Source organism: Neopelma chrysocephalum, unplaced genomic scaffold (genome assembly GCF_003984885.1).
Source record: "Neopelma chrysocephalum unplaced genomic scaffold, ASM398488v2 Primary Assembly neopelma1_97102, whole genome shotgun sequence".
Lineage (NCBI taxonomy): Eukaryota > Metazoa > Chordata > Aves > Passeriformes > Pipridae > Neopelma > Neopelma chrysocephalum.
In genome coordinates this window covers 4,445,789-4,466,838 of record NW_020925744.1, presented here as the reverse complement: position 1 = coordinate 4,466,838, position 21,050 = coordinate 4,445,789, and the positions used below count along the sequence as shown (strand labels likewise).

At 37.2% G+C, this 21,050-nt stretch overlaps 1 protein-coding gene across 10 annotated transcripts in view; it reads left to right on the top strand.

Annotated features, from left to right (window-relative positions):
• Positions 1 to 21,050, top strand: part of MAST4 (microtubule associated serine/threonine kinase family member 4) — a 292,509-nt gene that overhangs the window by 202,424 nt on the left and 69,035 nt on the right. For all 10 annotated transcript variants that reach the window (XM_027671419.1, XM_027671417.1, XM_027671423.1 and 7 more), the window contains one exon: positions 18,488 to 18,576. In XM_027671419.1, the coding sequence (XP_027527220.1) occupies positions 18,488 to 18,576 (89 nt within the window). The remainder of the gene's footprint in view (positions 1 to 18,487; positions 18,577 to 21,050) is intronic.

The window sequence follows — 21,050 nt, the reverse complement described above, 5'->3', positions numbered from 1 at the left end:
AGGAATGCTGGATGTGTGTAAAGTTTTGGTGGGAGGAAGTCGTGTGCTCTCTCATAGGTGGAATGGACTGTCTGAAAAGATGGAAGTGTATGGGAGTTGTATGAAGGAATGTGTCCTGCTGAGGAGTTGTTGGAAGCCTGTAGTGCAGTGGGAGGCAAAAGTGCCCCATTGGTCTTGTTCATGGAGACTCTTACGAAGTTATCTGTAGAGCTGTTCCCAGGTGTCACCTTGTAGTTAATTCAGATAATTACAAGAAAAAAAAGGTACAGGAATGAAGTAAAACAGATGCAGTACGGACAATCAGAAGACCAGAGTCCGGGAACTAGATCATCCTAAACGTCAGGAACACCGAGTGCATATTAGAAATCTGGCACCTAATGCAATGACTTGTTGCTGAGTATTGTTTTAGTATGGGGTACCATATGCGTGTAGAATATTCTAATATCTGCCAGGTTTCAGATTATTTGAAGTTACAATTTAAACACTTTTTTTTTTATACAAAAGTGTTACTGTTCTAATATAAATATGCATATTAAACATGCATGTAACAGAAAATACAGAATTATGAAACTCAGTGTAATTGCCCAATTTTAAGGAAAAGATCATATGAAAAAACTCTGCTTTATAGTTACAGACATTTTTAATGTTAGAGAAAGGATTAGAGTTTGAGAACTGGCTTGGAGTTCTGCCTTACACAGTGCCCTCTTTGAAGTCACAGTAGCAATGCACATAATGCTGCACAACTAAAAGCAAGGATGGAGACAACTTTCATTCTAGTTTTCATATATGTTTACAGATATTTCAACTGAACAGTTTGTACTGTTAAAAATATGGGATTTTTTTTCTGCAAACTTTTTATTATTTTATAAAACCACTTTTCTGATAGACATCAAGGTTCTGTAAACATAAAAGTCATAAACCATAAATGGATGACTTCATTTGATGATAACCATCTTTGGGGCAAAGGCAGCAAATATTATTGATACGGCTATTCAACAGAAGTGAAGACAAGCCAATATAGGACTTCACTTGAAGTCCAAGTAGTTAAAAGACAATTCATTGTAATATGATTTGAAAGGAATGTGGTGCTTCGTGTGCTTAGGATAAATTGTGAGCAGTATCAGATTTTTCGTTTTTAAGGCATTTGCTTTTTGTCTTTTTTTTTTTGATAACTCCTGTTAATCTACTAACGTTACTTTTATTAGGCAATATATTCTTTTAAGTCCTGTCAAAAGTGAGGGCTACTGTTGCCTCATAAAAAACTTAGAAAACAAAGGATGTGAAGGTGAATTTGTTCCTGGCTTTGTGACTTGGCTACTACTAGAAGGGAACTAGGATTTTTTTACCAGTGTCCCATTTTTTCCTTTTTCTTGAAGCCTCTGACTATGGTGTTCTTAAGACATTTTCCAAAAAAAAGGAAGGCTACAGAACTGGTGGTTTTCTCCTTTCTGAACATTGACCCTTCAGTCTGTGATGCAAGTAGAAACCTTAAATTAGCTAATGGGCTAATGGGCCAGATGAGTAGTGAGGTGATTACTCTTCCTGATGGCCAAAAAGTGTAGCACACCCTATTCTGTCACCTTACCTCATCCACACCCTCTGGTAACCTGTTGGAAATGTTTGTCTTGTCTTTGTGTTGAGCTGGGGTTTTTGGGCTTGTGTAAGCTCTTTTGAGTGGAGCCTGTCATTTGTTGTGCTCATATGATGTGGAGAACAATGAGGACTCATAGCATAACTGCATACATAAGAAGTAATACTGCTTTTCCCCATTGGGCTCTTCTGTATGATGGACCGAGTGATTTTGTTCCTGAAAGTAGAGGATGAGGGGTTTCCTCAGTTATGACAGATCTACTCTCAAAATTCTTATAGAAGTCTTGGAACAAAACTGCCTTCTACATTTTTCAGAGTTTCTGCAAATTCACTTCATTGCAGCCTAAAGGAGGAAGGCTTTAGTCTGAAATCATTGTACAGTGTTCAAGAACAGAGAGATCCAGTCATTATTTGTAGAAAACGAAGCTGCAGATTATTTTTTTCACACATTTGCTGCATTTTAATTTTGGAATAGAAAATGTGCAATGGTGTTAATGTACTTGGTGAATTTAGTGGTTACCAAGGTTTTCAAACAAGTGTCTAATGTATAATGTAGGGTTAATTTCAGTTGATTTGATTTGTTTGAACTAAGCTGGAAGGTATCCCGTACCCTTCTGGAACACTCTTAAGACAGCAGTTTCTAAGCTTAAGTCTTAATGATTATTTTTCTTCCCTTCTCCCAGCACACTGAATTTATAAAATGACTATAGAACTATAAGGAGTACTTTTTTTAATTTAAAATATTTTTATGTATCTTGAAGGTATGATTTTGTACCTTAAATGTCTGACTTCTAATCTTTACTGTGGCCACCTGTTTGCCTGAAGAAATAGAGTGAACTTCTGTGCTTCTCTTAGCATACTCAGTGGTGATAACCTTCTGAATTTTACCTACTTTTTATATTTGGCCTGTGATTTAATAAAATTTGACTTGTTCAACTAGACAGTTACGTATTGCTAAATTTATTCTCAAATCATCATTATTTCACTTTCTTGTCAGAGATGGTAAGTTCTCTTGAATGATGAATTGTATATACATAGTATGTAACAGACTTATTTCTGTTAGTTAGGGAAGTTTTCAGGAGCTTTATTCTACCAAAAGACATGTTGATTTTAAATTAAGCATTGGTGGAGAAATGCTTAAGGTGACCAGGGTTTAACCCAAATTAGCTGTCAAAGTGATCAAGCTTTTTCTTCAGTTAGCTTGTTGAGATATTGAAGAGCAACCCAGGACTGAAGAAAATGCATTCAGTTGATTTGAGTTTCTAAATGTTCAGTAAGTTTTTTCACAAGCATGTGCTTGACTACCCTTATGCTTACTAAAAGCAGTGATCTCTAATGATCTCATGTGGCTGGCAGCCGAGATTCATCTGCAAAACAGCACTATGCCTTGCAGCACCGTACTGGGGTGCGTGCTTAGCTCTGACTTGGAGATGATCATCATTTCCTGCAGCAGCTAGTTAGCCCAATGCTTCATAGCCCAAGATGTGAAAAAATCACTGCATGAGGTGGTATTGCTACAGGCATTTGGACTGTTAAGGCTAGACTTGTAACGGATATGACGTGTATCTTTGTATCACATTGCAGCATGATGCCTGTTTCCAACACTGATGACTGACATTTCTACTTTTTTACTCATGAAAAAGTGTGGTGGGAGACATTAGTGAATAGGTAGATCAGAATTTGCCCTTTGGAGAGAGTGACTACGTTATCTGTTTCAAAAATATGTCTAGTATAACATAGTGAGTATTCAGAACCTAAAAGCAGAATGTCATTTTCTGGAATTACTAACTTGTTTTTGGAGCTCTGAGTGGGAAATGCTTCAGTGACTGTCTGCTAAACTAATATCAAACATATGAGTATCAGTAATGTAATGTTTGGTCCAGCTTCAGTCTTTCAGAGACTCTTGGTATTTCAGCAGATTTTAGCAGAATGATACTGTACCTTTCTTATGCTAGATAGATGGGAAGGTGCTACTCTTGTGTTTGAGTTTCTTTACTGAAGAAAATACCAATAAAGAAAAACTAAGAGAGAGTGAGTTATGCTATTTCTCTGAAAAATATGAAGGGAAAAAGGAATCTGGAACCTAATGAAACACTTTGGAAGGAAGAGATGATCAGATTGCATTTCTATTTCACCAAATTGCTGTATGCCAGTTTTCCAGTTAGAATCTTGGGTTTGGGTTTTTTATAGGTCTTTTTTTTAATATTTCAGTGTTTTTCCTGTATCAGCTAGATTCATGCTAGAGATTATATATTCCCATAAAAACAAGTCAGAACTATGTGATCAATTTAAGCTAGGTTGAGAAAACAATCAGTCACTTTTTAATTGGTCACACACCCATATCTAGATTGAACTAGTTGTCCAGCTCTCCTGCGCTGTATGCTACCATTACCTGCACAGACTTTCTCGAGGTTTTGAAAGACTGAAAAATCATTTTTATTTAATGTTTAGTTATGGATTTATAGAAGGGAGATTGTTAAAAAGCATGTGATTATGTTAACATTGATTGATGTGAATGTTTTATCATTTAATTTCAAAGTGGTAGTTTTTACAGTTACGATTTGAAGAAAGCATAAATCCACAAATGTGTCTATTCTTTTATGTGCAAGACATTTGGGGAAGTGGCTTTAGCGGACATTAATTTGTCTTTCAGAGGTATGCCTACATTTGGCTTTCAAGCTGAATGTAGTCTGTTTGAGGTAATTTGTAATGATTATTTGAAAAGCTGAGCTAGAGCCTTTGTTAATAGAAAATCTAATGTTTGATTAAACTACTGAACCAATTAGAGGGACTATTTTTCAAAAAATGGGAAATGAAGAATTCGTGTTCAAACTCTCAGCGCGTTCTTCCTTACTACTGTGAAGGGTAGAAGATCACAGAATACTGTGTTGTAGTTCTACTTGAACCTGTCTCCACTATGTCAGATGGACAGTGTGTGGAAGTTATGCCAAAGTGCATTTTCAGTGGAACAGAGTATTCGTCTGTGAAAACTACTGAGTTGATCCTAAAGTGTGGATTCAACTTTGGTTTCCTCATCCATGCTGCTTAAGATGACTGGTAATCTGCAAGACTGCTTTCAGTGATGGAATCACTGATGTGAATCTCAGAATAGTAATGATGACAATAACCTTGTGGTAGTACAGCTTACAGAAAACTGTGAAAAGTCTGGGTCTTACCTTGTCCATGTAAGAGTTACTTGTTAGGGTAGTAATATATCCTAGAGGATTTGTGAAATGTGATGTGATGTAGTGGTACTTAAAGACATGGTTGAGGGAAGGGGGAAACTTGCTCATTATGGATTCTATTTTTACTGTTTTAATGACAATTTGAGTGTCTCTTAGGTCTAAATCCAAATGTAAGTCATAGGCACAAATTCTAATTCAAAATAGTTGTGACCTGTGGAAGCAAAATGTGTGACTTGTTCAAATTAACTGCTTTTGTGTAATTAACCTTTTATAAACAGCAAGACTTGATGTAAAATCACCTTCTGTAGGAGAGTTTCAGCTCTCCTCATTGACAACTTGGAGACATATTCCCTTTCTGATTTGCTCCTCCACGGTCCCAGACACTGCTACTTCACTGTGGAATTTTAACAGAAGTTTAAAAGCCATACAGATCTGTTCTTGCAAGATTATAAAATCTTGAGGTACTTTTAATTATTACTAATTAAATTTTAATTTAATTATTACTAATTAATTATTAATTACTTATGTAATACTAAAATGCTTGCAGAGATTGATGTATAAAGAAGAAAGGCTGTACACTGAATTGCACTCTTCAACTTTGTATGCATCCAAGACAGCGTTTGTTTTATTTGGAATTCATTACTATTGTATAGATTTTAGCACTTTATTTTCTAATGTTCATGGATAGAAGGTAATTTTTGTCTGTTTTTAGATATTTAGGGTTCATGTTAAATCTCTCCATTGCCAAATAGGGCTTGAAACATGAACTTCCAAGAAAAATTGTCAAACCAAAAAGCAAAAAAACAAACCCCACAACAATAAAAGCCTACTCTCAAAGACTGAAAACTCTTGAGTTTTCAAGGCATTGTATGAATCCAGAAGACAGAACTTGAAGACTAACTGCAAGTACTATATTATCCCATTTAACATTTGACAACACGCTCACTTTGGTTTCCTCTCCTTTAGTTTGCCTTCAATTCTGCTTGTATTGGAGCAGATATTGTTTAAACAGTTAAGTTTTAAAACACATATTAACTTCGTGTGTTATGTCGTTTGACAAGTAATATTTCCCGTTGCATCTCAGGTTGTTCTTGTTACTGTGAGTAGCACTGCTGGATTTGGCACCTAAAGCTGTTGCTGCTGTTGGATCACAGGGGTTGTAGACTGTCCTGGCTGTGGACAGTAAGTTAACTGATGTGTTCAAAACAAAATGTTAATTATAATTACCACTGCTTGCTTTTTTGTCTCTATAGTGGATGTCGCTTTACTAGTCATTTTATGTGATACTTCATTCTTGACACACCAGGGTGAATTAAACAAATCTTTGTTGTGAACTTGTTCCTATTCACACTATTAGCTCATAGCTATTTACACACTATAAATCATATCCTTGCTTCATTTTCTTCCTTTTCTTCTTTCTACACTGAGTCACTGGCATTTGCTTTCATGAATCCTCTGTGACCTACTTCTGTTTGTGAGCAATTAGTACATTGGTGGTAAAATACTCCTTTCCTGGTATGGGTGTTTTTATGGGACAAAGTATATGCAAAATTTGTTTTCAAAAATTGCTTGTATACTCTGTGCTCTGTTTAGCCTTTTCTCTGTATTCTTGTGGGATACTGTATTGATGTATAGATTTAGGTCTAGTATGGAAAGTATACTAGGTATAAAAGTTAATTTTAAATTTTCTTTTGGCCTTGTTTCTGTGTTGTTGGATTTTCATGAGAAAATAAGGTGTTATTGACCACTGAAGTGGTCAGGAGAGCTATAAATGAGAAATCAATCTTATGTGATTCTTGGTAAAGACGTACTATGAATAGACTTTGTGGACCAGATTCATTCATGAAGGTACGTTTCACTTCATTAAAGCTCTGCTTGAGACTTGTAGTGTTGAATGTATACTGTTTTGTTTTGTTTTGCATTGTTTGCTAGAATGATGCTTCTGATTTTCTAGTTTCACTCACCAGGTTTTCACTAGGCATAACCATGTGGATGCATTTAAAGTCGTATTACATTTTAGTTGTGCTGGGTCACCAGCAGTGGGAAAGAACTTGGAGTATACCATTGCAGAGAAGAGGGATTCCCCTTTCCCAGGATAATGCATCGTCTCTTCTCAGACCCTATATAAAAGATCGCAACCCAGCATTACCATGTTTTGATCTCCAGAAAAGTTATGTTAGATAGGCTTAAGGGATTCTAAACTTGTACAGTATTTGTGATTCAGTGACTTGAATAGTTGAATCATTAAAGTGGCACAACGTGTCAAAAGGAAGGGAACGTTTGATGACATAATATGAATGCTTTATCAGTACTTTGTTTGCAATGGCCTAGATAATTTGTTTCTGACCTCACTGAGTAATCCAGTCACTTGAAAGATATGCCACTGAAACTTTTTTTTAATACTGTGCCACACTATTTTTAGTACTATGAATGTGCATGTATATATAGTGTGGGTCTGTCACAGCAAACTGAAACACAGAAGTCATCTGATTTTCCTGCCTTGTGTGGTGCTTGATGATTAATCATTACCAAAAAAATAAAAAATAAAAATAGAGTGGATGTCAGAGGCCTTGTGTTGTCATCCCTGCTGATGACTATGCCTGGAAATGTTTGAATTGCTTCACTAGAGATTATTCAGACATTTCCAATTACCTCACTGTGACTTTGCAGCAAAGCCGTGTGATGATCTGCATGTGTAATAGGTTGCCTTCCTCAATAGGTGTACTGCCATATGGAGCTGAGGTTTGCTCCCAGACCTAGTCTACATGCTGGGTTTTATACAGGGATAATAATTTGAGCTGTAACTAGCCAGTTAATTTTGCTGACACAGCTTTGTTAGTACACAATTGCAGTTGAAAAAGACAGATAGTATTTTCATGGTTCATTTTTGTTTCCTTCTGGGAAAATCTGAACCAGTAAAAGACTTTAATGCTATGGTGTAACCTTCTACATCAGTAGAAGGGAGAATATGCTCTTGTAACTATACCAGTTTAGATACACAGCTAATTCTTGTAGATACCGTATATTTAATTAAAGTTCGTGGGGAGAAGAAAAGATTGATGTAGTTTTGTAAATGGTGCCAGCTCTGTGCCAGCACATACTTCATTTTTATTCTGTTAAATTCATGAAATAATAAAAAAAACCAACACAAAAACAATTATGTCTGTTACATAAGCTCAGTTTTAATCTGGGAAAAAAGCTAGGTCAGACATATCCATTGTTATATTGGGTATTTGTTGTTTTCTTGTTAAAGGGATATAGCTGTGTTTGGGAACTCCAAGGGAAAATAGACTCTAATTTGTTATAACTTCATATGGCTGGGGAATGCCACCCTGCTGGCTGCAGCTATATATGTAGTGGAGTCTTATGACAATGGACTGTTTGGCTGCTTACATTTTAGCATAACTTTGCAGATGTCTGGTTCCTACAGAACAAACAGCCTCTTCATGAAAGCCACCATAACTGGCATTAATTGATGCTCTCTGCGGCAGGCTCAGCAGACAACAATAGCTGAATGGCCATAGTGAATGGTTGTTTTTTTTTCACCTTCCCCTGGGAAAATAATGCTTCTAGATGCTCTAATTATGATTTAATTAAAAAACTTTTGGTCAACTCTCAGGGGGAGGGATGGAGAATGTGGATCTCAGTAAAGAGAGGGGGGCCTTCTGTTTGCAAACTGAATTTCTGAACTGCAGTCAGTGTGTACTTACTCAAATGTGGGACACTGATGGTGCTGCCAGAGGTCTTGTGGGAACAGACGTCATTTTCAGGTTGAATGCCTTCCACTTAATTGTTCATATTCAGTCTCCTAGCCAGTAAAGGGCATAGTTTTCAAACACTCATATTTTGTCCTAAATAATGTTTTGTATTTTTACATGGTTTTTTCTGTATTTCCTTAAGTCCAGTGTATTAACTGCTTATGCATTACTGACTAATTATGTGCAAACAAAAGACAGTACAGAATATTAATTGCAAAATATTTATTGCTTGTATAGAAAGTGTGATGCTTTAGTTATATAATATTGCCTCTTGCCTTTTTTAAAACATAAGAAATGAAAGGGAACAGGACTGTTTTTCCTGTTATTGTATTGATTTCTTTAAAGAAAAGATGCAAACTTAGATTGCATTTTTTAAAATAAGGCATTTATTGCAAAATTTTGGCAACTCTCATATATGTATGAAGAAAGAAGATAAACCTTGACAAATAATGCCAAATTGCAGTAGAAGGGATGAAGCTCATTTCCCTCATGTGTCAAATGCTCCGTAGACAACTGTGCTTCATCAGTGCAATGCTTTCCAATCTGCAAACATGTATCCTCACTTATGGTTCTCAAGAGGTTAAATAATAACTTTATGCTCTTACTGGGAGAGTGTGCCTCTTGGAGACTGTCCTTCTTAAATGCTTTTCCTTCCTTTGTTTTTCTGCCTGCCCAAGTGGGAATCCTGTGCAAGGAGGAGTGAAGGAATTCAGACTCTTATCCTACTGGGTTTGATCTGCTGTGTAGTTTTCATTCAGTCAGGTGCATTGCACCTGTTCATCCCTGAAGTCTTTGGAAGTATTTGCTAAAGGTTTAAAGACAAAACCCTTAATCCACCATGTGCACCCTCTTAGTTTTGAGAGATTGAGAGCTACTAGATTCATCTAGGGAGGAAAGATGCAGTCTTGTCCTCTCTGGACTCACCACTCTTTTGAGTAAAAATGAATTGTTTCTATTTAATTATAGGAGAAAGGAGTTAGTTGTGGATATAAATTAGTTTAGGGATTAAACCAGAAGATAACTACTGGATTAGAAAGTAAAACCCTGTGAAATCTATCTACTTCAAGAAGCTCCTAATTTCCTATCCTTGAATTTTAGGAGGTGATTAATTTAGTTGTAGTACTTCAAGATTATTAGGAAAAAATAATTAGGCAGATGTGTGGAAAATTAAAAAAAAGAAAGCTTAAAACTGTCCTGAAAACACTGTGAAATAATGTAGGAAAAAATATTTCTAGGATCTTGTCTTTTAGTGACTTTTCTCCTGGGGTGAGTCTCTGGCATGCAGTGCAAAGCGGACAGTGTTTCATGTGATAAAGGGTACTGTGTAGACTTTTGTTTTAATAGGCTTCTGATTCTTTTTATGTGAGAGTAGCCTTGGCAACATAAGGTTTTCTGATGGGTGCAGACTGGTCATTTCTGAGGTGTCCTCAAGACATCTGCTGAGGAAGCAGACTTCCTAGGCTGGCTGCATGTGATTCTGTGATAATTTCAAAACGTAGCAGACTTTAACCCATTGAGACTTTATTGATACCGTGCACGCAACTTTTAGCCAAGAGAACCTACTCTTCATGCTATTTGAAGAACGTGTTCAGTGCTATGAAGAGGTCTGTTTGGTTTATCATCCTGGCCCACTGATTCCTAGGTACATGGTAAGTTATGAACAGTGATGCTCAAAGCTGTAGTGTTTGGGAAAGCCACCAGCAAGGAAGAAACAAAGAAACCCAAGAGGAGGTAGGTCTAAGTGGAAAACAGAATGAGAAAGCTGGGGAGAAGGCGACAGGTTTTCACTGTGGTAGATAACTGGAAAAACAGGTCTTCAGTCTGTAGTTTGGAGACACTCCCAGGTTTTATCTAAATTCTGAACTCTGCTGGCCTTTGTTTCAGCCAGAATTACAGAAAACTCAGGATACGTGCTTGGCTCCCTTGCAGTACTGAAGTGGCCTGGGGACTTGGCTGTGATTAGTCCTTGAGTCTGAATGGATAATGTTCAAAGGAAATATGACCGGAACAGGACACATTTGTTTATTGCTTTAGTTTGGGGTTTTTTGAAGATCCTGACTGGGTAAAAGTTGCCGGTAGATTGATTACTCTGTTCAGTGTGAGTGTGGAAAGGGCTGTTGTTCCCCATCAACTGGGAATGGAAAGGTGAGGAGGAGATCCCTCAGCTACCTCCTGTTCCGAGTCTGACCTGCTTGTGTTGTGAGCAGCAGTGAGAGGGCACCAGCCTAGCTCGCAAACCGGGCACAGAACCAGTGGTAGGCATTGCCTATGACAGTGTCTGTGCTGTGGCCTGGCAGACAGCACTCCAGGCTGAGATGGAGCGGAGGCTCCAGAGGTAATGGCATCCAACATCTTGATTCACCTCCATCTGCTCCCCAGTTTCTCCCAAGCTGTTAAGAACCAGCAATGGGGCAGAGTGAGGAACATCCTGCCCCCAGCCTGGCCTCTGCAGCTTGGTAGGAAATGTCTGGCTGCATTCTCTTAGCCCAAGAGATGCACCAACAGGTTGTAGTCTGGAGTCAAAATATGGAGTAATACAGGTTAATGTGAAACTGCAGGGAATGGCCAGGAGCACATCAAGACCTCTTTTGTGAACCTTCTGTCTGCATTGGGTAGGCATGCCCTCTGGTAAATAGGGTATTTCCTGTCTAATGCAAATAGTTTCTGCAGGGTTGTCTACTATGCAAGTCAAGGCACTAGTTCCTCTGGTTAACACCTCCAAACTAACGACACTTTGATCTTAATAGCTGTGATGTATGACACTTTTTTTTTAAGATAGCACTTGTTAAATATTATAAACCCATCACAGTGGCTCCTGATAATTATTTTTTTTTTTCCAGTTAGGCATTTCTACCCTTTTTTTACATGTCCTGAATTATGTAACATACAGATAATCAAACTTAGCAGTTATTTAGGCCAGCACTGCATATTTTTCCTCTACTTCTGGTTCTGGCTTCCTAATTACCTTTCTGTTTAGAATGAATAGTATTTCTGTGTCAAGGATTTAGTTAAATATCTCGGTATGATTGTGAATGTGCTATTCACCTCATAACTTGATCTATGTCCCTTCTCAGAACACAAAACAGAAATTCAAGAAGCAGTGGCATTTAAATGATCCCATTGTCATGTTCCCAATGGATTGTATGATGCGAAGATGCAAAATCAGTGTTTTATGTATAATTAGCGGAATTGCACAGTGGGCTGGTTTATGATCCTGAGCATTCTCTTTGTCTGCACTATTCTACCTGCTCTCACTTTGTATTAAAGACCAAACTTGTGTGCAGCTATTTTTTGAATATTGTACAAATATAGAGTTAGTAGTTAGCTTAGTACTCTTTTGTTACTATAGAGATATTTAATTATGTAAGTTAAAAGTGAATCAGGTGTTTTATGAAGAATAAGGAACAGATAGAAGTACACCATTTTAATTCTGTAGAAGAAATTCTGATTTCTTATAACTCCTGATTTTTCTGCTGTGTGAGAAGAAAAAAAATTACGGGTTGAACTTGCTTACAGTAAAAGTGAGCACAATCAGTGAAGTTGAATACCCTGCACACATCTAACTAGCAAGTTCAGTTGAGAAGGCATAACGAAGGATCGGTTTATTTGTGTTGTAATACTCTGAAGTGGTGGAAATTGAGAGGCCTTCTACAATGTAAGAAGTCTTTGTAAAGACACCCTTCCTCAGGTCAGATCATTTGAGATTTGGCAGATATTTTTGCAATGCTCTGATTTTTCCTGGTGGCTGTTTTTGCAATGTTACTGTCTTGCATGCATTTGAACTCTTTAGATAGTCCATGGAGAAGGTGATTATGCATCTAGTTGATTGCACTTTTTTATTTTTGCTGTAGATTTCTTTTTTTAGAAATACAAAGAAAAAACCTAAGGTCTCTTCTTTTGTATAGTTAAGGAAAGGTGAAGTTCTGATGGCATGGTGGTAGTTGGTGTTAATAGTGGGGAGAAGGGTGTTGGACACACATTCTTGAGTACCTAGAGAGGACCCATAGCTTATTGCCCATGTTTACTTGGACAATAGCCAAAATTGATGCGGTTGCTGTAGTGTTGCAAAAATTCGTGACAAACCACCAAATGAGGGCTGCCAGCAGCTGCATTCTTCATGTTGGTGTGTCGTGTTCATTATGTTTTGACATTTCTTCAGAAGAAAGCTAACCCTACTTAAGTTGACTAAACCTTAAATACAAAAGAGAAAAATCTGAATCCCTACACTACAACATGTAAAATTTAAATCCTAGTACCCTATTTTTCCTATTTTGGTACAGACTAATGTAGAATAACTTGTCACAGAGAATAAGATATATAGTAAATAGAAGTTTGGTGCTGTGTGTGATATTTTAAGTGTAGGATTTTAGATACGTGTCTTTATATAAATGTATGTATGTGTTTTATGCATGTAAATACGAAGGTGTACATGTTTATGCTTATATACCTGTCTATATGCATGTAGCAGATTTGGAGAGTGTATATGCAGACATACAGCCTAGTACAAATATATCAGAAAATACTCCTAGATGATAATAAATAGATATAAGTGTGAAATACTGAAAGCCTTTAAAAGAATGAGATGAAAATTACGGTTGATAGTCACGGTATATTTTACTTGTATTCAGATGGTTTGCAGATTTCTCTCAATGATTGCAGCACCTTAAAAATTTAACTACTTCAGATTAGGAAATATCTCTCAAAATTGTAAACCTTTGCTTCCTTACTCTTTGGTCTTTCTTAGCTATAAGTTGGACCAGGGTAGCAGTGATTACCACCGGATGGACTCTGTTGATTCTCCCCATGTAACCCTAAGTCCACAGTATTCAGTGTTCATATTCTTGCACAGTTTGTTTTCTTCCATAAAGCAGTCTGGGCATGCACTGGTGTTAACTGCAGGCTGTCTTACTTTGACTTTCTAGGTCTGGAGATGCTTCGTCAAATACAATCTTTAAGGCTGTTTTTGACAAGGGAGCTGCTGCAGCATCAATATCTCATCTTTTCATGACAGCTGGTTTTTGCATTTGTTCCAGTTAATGTCCCACAGAACTTGTCTGAATTCTGAAGAGCTTGGAAATACTCACTGAACTGCTTTTTAATGCAAAAGGCTTCTTTAAAAGCAACAAACAAAAAACCAAAACCCCAAATCAAACCAAGCTAAATTCCATTTAAATGTTTTAATGTTTTTAAGTGCTATGTGCTGTGTTGACTCTCCAGTGTTGCTGTTGCTGAAGACAATAATTATGAAGGCATAGCTTAGCTAGCTTCATAACAAGCTATATATAACTGAAATATAACTTAATTTAACTTTCCTGTATAAACAAAGACCCACATCTCAAGTCTTCCTAGGAACAGCATGTTCCTGCTGAGGTAGTTTTCAACTATGCAGTTTTAACACCAGAGAAGTTATAACCACCTTTTCTATCCCTAGAGCATTATGTGATGGCTGGTCTTGCATTATTTGTCTCTCTTATGTCTACATAGAATCACAGAATATGCTGAGTTGGAGGGGACCCACAAGGATCATCGAGTCCAACTCTTGGCCCTGCACAGGACCATCCACAAGAGTTACACCGTGTGCCTGAGAGTATTATCCAAACACTTCTTGAACTCTTCGGGCTTGGTGCTGTGACCAGCTCCCTCAGGAGCCCATTCCAGTGCCCATCTACTCTTTGGGTGAAGAACTGTTTGCAGCCTCTCTTAGAATGAGAGAATTCTTTTTTTCATCTTTACCTTCAGCTCGACTGCTATATATTACACTAATACCAAAATTAAGATGGTGTGTGCTCAGCATAGACTGTGAAAGGTGGTGAACTGTCATAATAGCTTACAGTCCACATCCATCTTCATTACATTTCTTAATTACTTTGTCAGGAAACCTGCATTTAATCTTTCACCTCTGGATGAACTACTGTCTGTCCTAGAAGAGCTGTATTTCTGCTTCAACTCTTTATTCTATTTAGTGTTGAGGAGTGTTGAAGTATTTAGTGTTGAAGAGCTTGTGGAGTGTAGCTCTATTTAAATGTCTCTACTAGTACTTCTGTCTTGTGCTTTGCTGATTTCAATCTAGCAGTTCCCCTCATTTCTGCCCAAAGGTCTTTTGTCTGATATGGGAAGAATTGTGGCTATTTAACAAGCAAGTAAGTAATGAAATTTTATGCAACTGGATTGCATCTTTCAGCAGCTGCTATTCACCCTTTGTTGTAAAAGAAGTTCAGCACAAAGCAATATCTATGTAGTGTCTTCTACGTGTTTTATCATGAGTACTTCTCATGGGAAACATAGATTGTCTGTAGCGGCTGGAGAAGCAACTTGGATTTATGGGCCTGATACTGGAGCTGGGGTGAAAGAAGAATTCCCCTCCAGTGAGATATGGTGAGAAGATAGGGTGGGGAGGAGAGGTGTGGGTGGGCGGGATTGTCCAGTGATGGAGAGTAGGAGGTAAGGCAGAACCTGTCAAGGGGGGGATTTGGGAAAAAATGAATTCGATTCGAAGATAAGGAGGAGTGCTGTTTGTCCAGGGCACTGCTGATATGGTGTAATGTCAACTAGTTCAGATAGGTAGTCATCCAGGACAAATAGAGTCCAGGGAGGATGTTCCTGGGGCAGAGAAGAAAGCGAAGGGCAACAACTGTAAATTTTCTGTTCTGTTCAAATTTTGTGTGCACCCCAAAGTTTAGTTATTAAACCTGACTGGATTTTTTTGTTCTTTGTTCTCCCTGCTCTCTTATTCTTCTTGGAAAAATAAGGTTTTCCTTCCCCCTCCCCCCCAGTGTTCTAAACTCTGCATCTTACCCACTGTCTGATTTGCTAGTCTCTTCTTTGCATGCAACCTGATCACAACATGAAATCCAAGGGTTAGAGAATTGCATTTTGAGGCTAGCACTCTGTGGTTTACTGAGGTTTATATTTCCCTAAGTTACAATTGCTGTAGAGTGTTCCTGCAGTGCTATAACTTTCCTGCAGACAAAGAGGCTTTATTTCAGGGCTGCCTCTTCTCAGTTGCTTTATCTTGTCAGATTTGAATGGGAGAAGAATAGTTTTATGGAGACAATAGAAGAGGAAAGTTACTTGATGTGATCAGAGATCTAGAAAAAAACAATTTTGCCTGCAGAATGGTTTTAACTTCTGAGATTCTTTTGTATACAGAAGATTTCTGTTTTAAGGTTAAATACAGTTCAGTAAGTAATACTTCAATACTTCCTTCGAGCCACCCTGCTTCCCATTTTTGGTGTTCTGGCAGCTTAGATCATCTTTCAGGGTTCCCTGAAGTTTATTTTTTTCATCCACAAAATGCCTCTTTTATAATAGTATTTTTGGGAAGGAATTGTATTTCACAGATTACACAGAATGGATAACATTGTTTCAAAATCTTTGTGAAACACAATTGAAAAACAAAGCCTCCAGTGAGAGCTCTCGGATGAATTTGTCCTGTAATGCAGAGAGTTGTGTCTTACCTTACTGGTAAGAAAAATAGAGTAGACTACTTATCTTTTATTTTTTATTTCTCAGTAGAACATTTCATTTGAGCATGACAAGATAAATTCTCCATATAGCTGCAGCCACATCTGAGCAAATAGCAAAGATTTTTTTCCTATATGGCAGTTGGGGGGAAGATTTCTCATTATTTGAGATTTTTAAGTTTAAGGTAATACCATCATACTCCTCAGAAATAGTTCTTAAAAATCCACACCCTCCAAAAATTAAAGATAAGTTGAATAGGATGTCTTAGGTAATGATTTGTGAACGGTATTGCACCTTCACCTGAAGAATGTAAAGTTTGAATATTAGTGTAAAAATGAACACAAGGAATTATTTACATAAGAAATTCTGGCAAAAGTGATAAAAGTCTCAATTTCTACAAGGAAGAGCAAATGATAAGTAAGGGCGAGGAATCATCCCTGTAGCCAAGTCTATGAAGGATACCTAAAATTTGTGTGCTTAAAATGTGTTTCATTCTTCTGACAGGAGATGTGGTGGTTCTTTAAAACCCAAACTTTAGCTGTGCAAAACTGCTTTAAAGGCACCTAATGGGGTCTCTTAACCACAGCTTGCACCGCAGATGTAGTGATACCATCACATCATCATGGATAGATGCAATTCGCATGTCTTTTAATGAATATCTAATGAATATGAAGTTTCTCCTGGGTTCAGTTTTAGATTGGAGAATTGCAAAGGAACAGCTACTCAAGCTTTTAAAACAAGTGTAGCAGATAAAGGCAGGCTTGTTAATAAAAATGCAGTGACATAGCGTGAAGCCAGAAGGAAGAATTTGGACCATTCTTAGATTAGAGCAGAATTCAATATGACACTTCAACTGGACAAAATTTAGAGGTGGGGGGTAACAATGCAACTTTGTGTAATGGGATATGGAATATTTGCTCAAGTTCCATGATTGAAAAAGTAGAACTTAATCTAGACAGATTCTGTATATAATCTCACATTTAAAAAGTTCTGTTTGTTTGGCTTAAAAATTGCAGTGGATGTCTTAAATAGGTTATGACTTTTCCAGTAGTCTAAATCTAAATATTGGAATAATTTTGTGCATTCTTTTCTTACATGGGTCTACAGTAATGATACACTCATGGGTTAAATAATTAATTAATTGAATAAAATAATTAAGTAATATGGCAAGACTTTCTGCAATGTGCAAATGAACTTTGCGTTAACTCTTTAAAGAGTTGGGAACGACACTCTTGCTGCTTCACAAAACATTTTCCAAAGGAAGAGTGATCTTGAAGTTTGACTTAAAAAAAGTATTGTAAATAAATTCTATATTGCTTTCATACTTAACTTTTTATCTTTTTCTTTATTTTTCTTGTTTTCAGTACTACTTTGAATTACTTTAGCATCTGTTTTTCTTAACTGTTTTTGCTATTAAACTCTGTCCATTCTTTTGCACTTCATTCAACTTATACCACATAAAAACTAATCAGTCTTGCTTTCTGGCTGTTACATAGAGATCATAGTGTTACAAAATTCATCTTTTGAGGCATCTACAATTGTGATCTGAATCTGCTTCTGTTGGAACCTGCTCTGATAATGAAATGGTTTTAGTAGTTTGGGGTTTTTTTAAACCTTTACAGAAAAATTTTGATTGCAATGCTGTAAACATTAGCATATGCACTTCAGTTAATACACAGCTAGGGTCTCTCACTTCAGGATAATATTTTCCTGCTACATGAATGATGGAGTGTTGGGGATTTATGTTTGTGAGAATATTCTTTATGGTAGAGAACGGGAAAAAGAAAAACACATCTGCCAACAAACATATAAAAACTGTATGATGTATTTAAGAAAAGTGCCTCCTTTCCCAAGTTTAATAGATGTGTTAATTTACTGTTTATCTCATTTAATGATCTTGTGATATGGGAAATTAGTGGCTTTGAGGATGAAAAGTGTATGAGTAAAAAAATGCATTCATCTTCCTAGGCATCATCTGTTCCATTGACAAAAGGCACAGATGTGAAACTATCTCAATAATTAGATTTATAATTATCATTCTCAGACTGATAAATCTTGCTCTCTCTGGCATGTGATTTCAAGCTACAGTTCATGGAACAGAAATAGCTTTAGTCGTTGGTGATTGTAAGCTTGAGACCATATTTCATATTGTTTGTTTTTATATTCTGTAAAAAGTGTATGGCAGAGAAATAAGCTGTAGCCAGAGAAGAACATCTTGTTAATGACTCTACAGGGGAATGCTGGTCTTTGCATAGAACAGCAAATGTGCAGGCCTGAAAAGTATCCATTTTCTTTGGAAACTGCTGCATTTGCCATTATCCAGTATGATTGTAGACTTCCTGGACCTGCCTACAAAATAAACAATAGCTCTGGTTTTTTAATAGAAAACTGGAAGTCAAGGAACACAGTAGCAGAATCTCAAAACACCCATGTGTGGTATGTCCTATATTTTTGATGCTAATGTCTTCTTTCCTCTCTTTTTGCCCACAGCTGCAGAACAAGTAACAGGAAGAGTTTGATGGGCAGTAGTCAGTCTCCAGCTCTGCCTCGGCCTCATTCACCGCTCTCAGCTCATACAGGTGATTTCATAAGTATCCTACTACTGCTGTTATAAAATTCTTAGAATGTCTGTATAAGTAAAGGAAAACAGACTCTACTCTTCTTTCCCGTTTGTAGTAGCAAAAAGTTGCACATCTTTCCATCCCAACTTCTGTTTTATATTTAGATTCATAAATCCTATGTTACAGTCAGAAGCAGTCCAAAAATATAACATGGATCACATAGCTATTTTTTATTTCCCCACCTTGTATTCTAATACTTTTTCTCTTCCCCCCATCACTCCATTTCTTGTAGCTTGCACTGCATGTTGAAGGTAGTATTGGTGAGCAGCGTGTTAATTCTGTTCCTCTTGCTTTTGCTCCCCAGGATTTATAGTGTTAGGCATTTTACTGGTAATTTCTGTGATTCACTTTGCATGGCAATAAATTGATGATCATTTTTTTCTAAAGCACCTAAACCACTTAAAGATTGAATGAATGTCCATAAATAAATACTTTATTGATAATGATTGTCTTAATTTTTAAAAAAGGAACATTTTTAGCATATCAAAACACATTTCCTTAAAGGTTTATTATCTCCTTATATTTTTGGGGCATTGGCTGTAACTACATGCCAAAATGAAAGCCCTGCACCAGTCCTTGTGTAGTCAATGACACTGAATACTTTGGAAAACTGCTCTCAGGTGGATACTAAATGAGAAGATGCAGAGTTTCACATGAATTTTGGAAGAGGGTGTTGAGCTTATTAAGGCATCTCCATTTTTTCTTGTTGAAGCAACATTGTTAGAGAAAATATAGTGGTGATTTTCACTCTGAGCAGCAGCTGTTCACAACTAGTAATCCAGGCAACATGAAGATTTATGAAGAGTTCAAGGCAGCATTTAAGGAGCATTTAAAATAGATAAAGAAAAACAAGATGCATACTCTTTTAAAACTGAAAAATTAGATGTTGGAATATTTGGGATCCCTCTTTGGGTCTCCCAAGTGCAGAGATCACCATTTGGAAGAGAAGATCTATGGTTACCATAGAAGGTGTCTTTAGTTGTGCTGTGCTAACTTGATGAAAGCAATTTACTCTGAGAACTGGCATGTCTGATGCTGAGTCACTATACCACCTGTTTGGAAACTGCTACCTTGGACCTAATAGGCTTTAGAAGTATGCTCTGACCAGCACATGTTATGTGGGATCTGGATATAGATTGCGTATTTGATAAATATTAAAGAGCTCCTATCTGGCAGTGGACTTGGGCTTTCAGTTTTGAATTGATTTCTCTGACAATAAGAGGGGAATAATGTTGCTTATGGCACAGCTGTTGTAAAGTGGCACTGAAGGTGGAAAACTGTTACTATAAGTAAAGGGACATGTTAAGTGTAAGCAGTTCTTTTCCATAAACTCAGCAGTATGTACTGTGTATTCAGAAATGTATTACGAATATTTGGCAACTTCTCCAGTTACGCAGTATACAGTACATTCCCTTAGTTGGATACATTCTTCCAAATTATATGCGCCAAACACTTTACCAGCACTAGGAAATCTCATATACGTGATGAAAATTTGCATGTTTGTATGGCTGTCTCTGATATTAGCTTGCCTTCATGAATAGCTAATTACAGTAAATATTGGCACAATCATTGGCTCCTTGCTCAGCTGGCTGATGTGTTTAGGCAAGTATGTACATCAAACCCCTGTGAATGTCATCCTAGTCTGCAAAAACAAAGATGCAAATTTCATAAGTTAAAAATTTTCCTCTACATATGTAGTAGGAGTTCAGTGTTTCAAGTGTTCAAAATATGTAAATCCATGGTAATGTCAGACTTGAGAGGCTGTGGATTTTTAGTGATGCTGTATTTTTATGTTGTCAGAGCTGCCAAGCGTTAACTTATACTGGCTTCTGCACACTCAACTTGCCTCCCTGCTCTCTGTGGTGGCCTGTAATGGAGTTCTGTGGCCTTGCAAAGTGTAGTAGAGGGGTGTGACGAGAGACTGTGTGTGCTGTACAGCTTACTGGGTTTATTCCTCTTGCCACTCCTTGTCTAAGAGGGATTACTCCAAGTCAGAGAGGCGTCCTTGACTCCACAGAGAGAACCTGGTATATCTCCTGTCCCATCTATAGATGATTTTAGGATTTTTTTTTTTAATTGCATCTGGAAAGTAAGTGGAAATGGAACTAAAAAGGTTCTCTAAATTGAAGGTTTTACTTTATAGCCTATGCCAGACCATATGCCAAGAGCATGTACTGCAAGCTCTAAGTCTCAGAGGGACTGGAGGTGATCCTCTGACACCTTCACATATTTGTTATGGATGCTTGCTTTTGCAGGAGGAAACAATAGAAAAGGGAGAGGCAAACAAAAAAGTTTCCAGTCCTAGAGAAGAAAGTAGCAAGCTGAACATGCAGCAAAGTATTAGTGTTGCCTTCGCTGAAAACAGGTTTATTCATTAGACTTTCCTTAGACGAAGCGCAGTAATAACATGCATTTTTGGTAAATATGTCCTA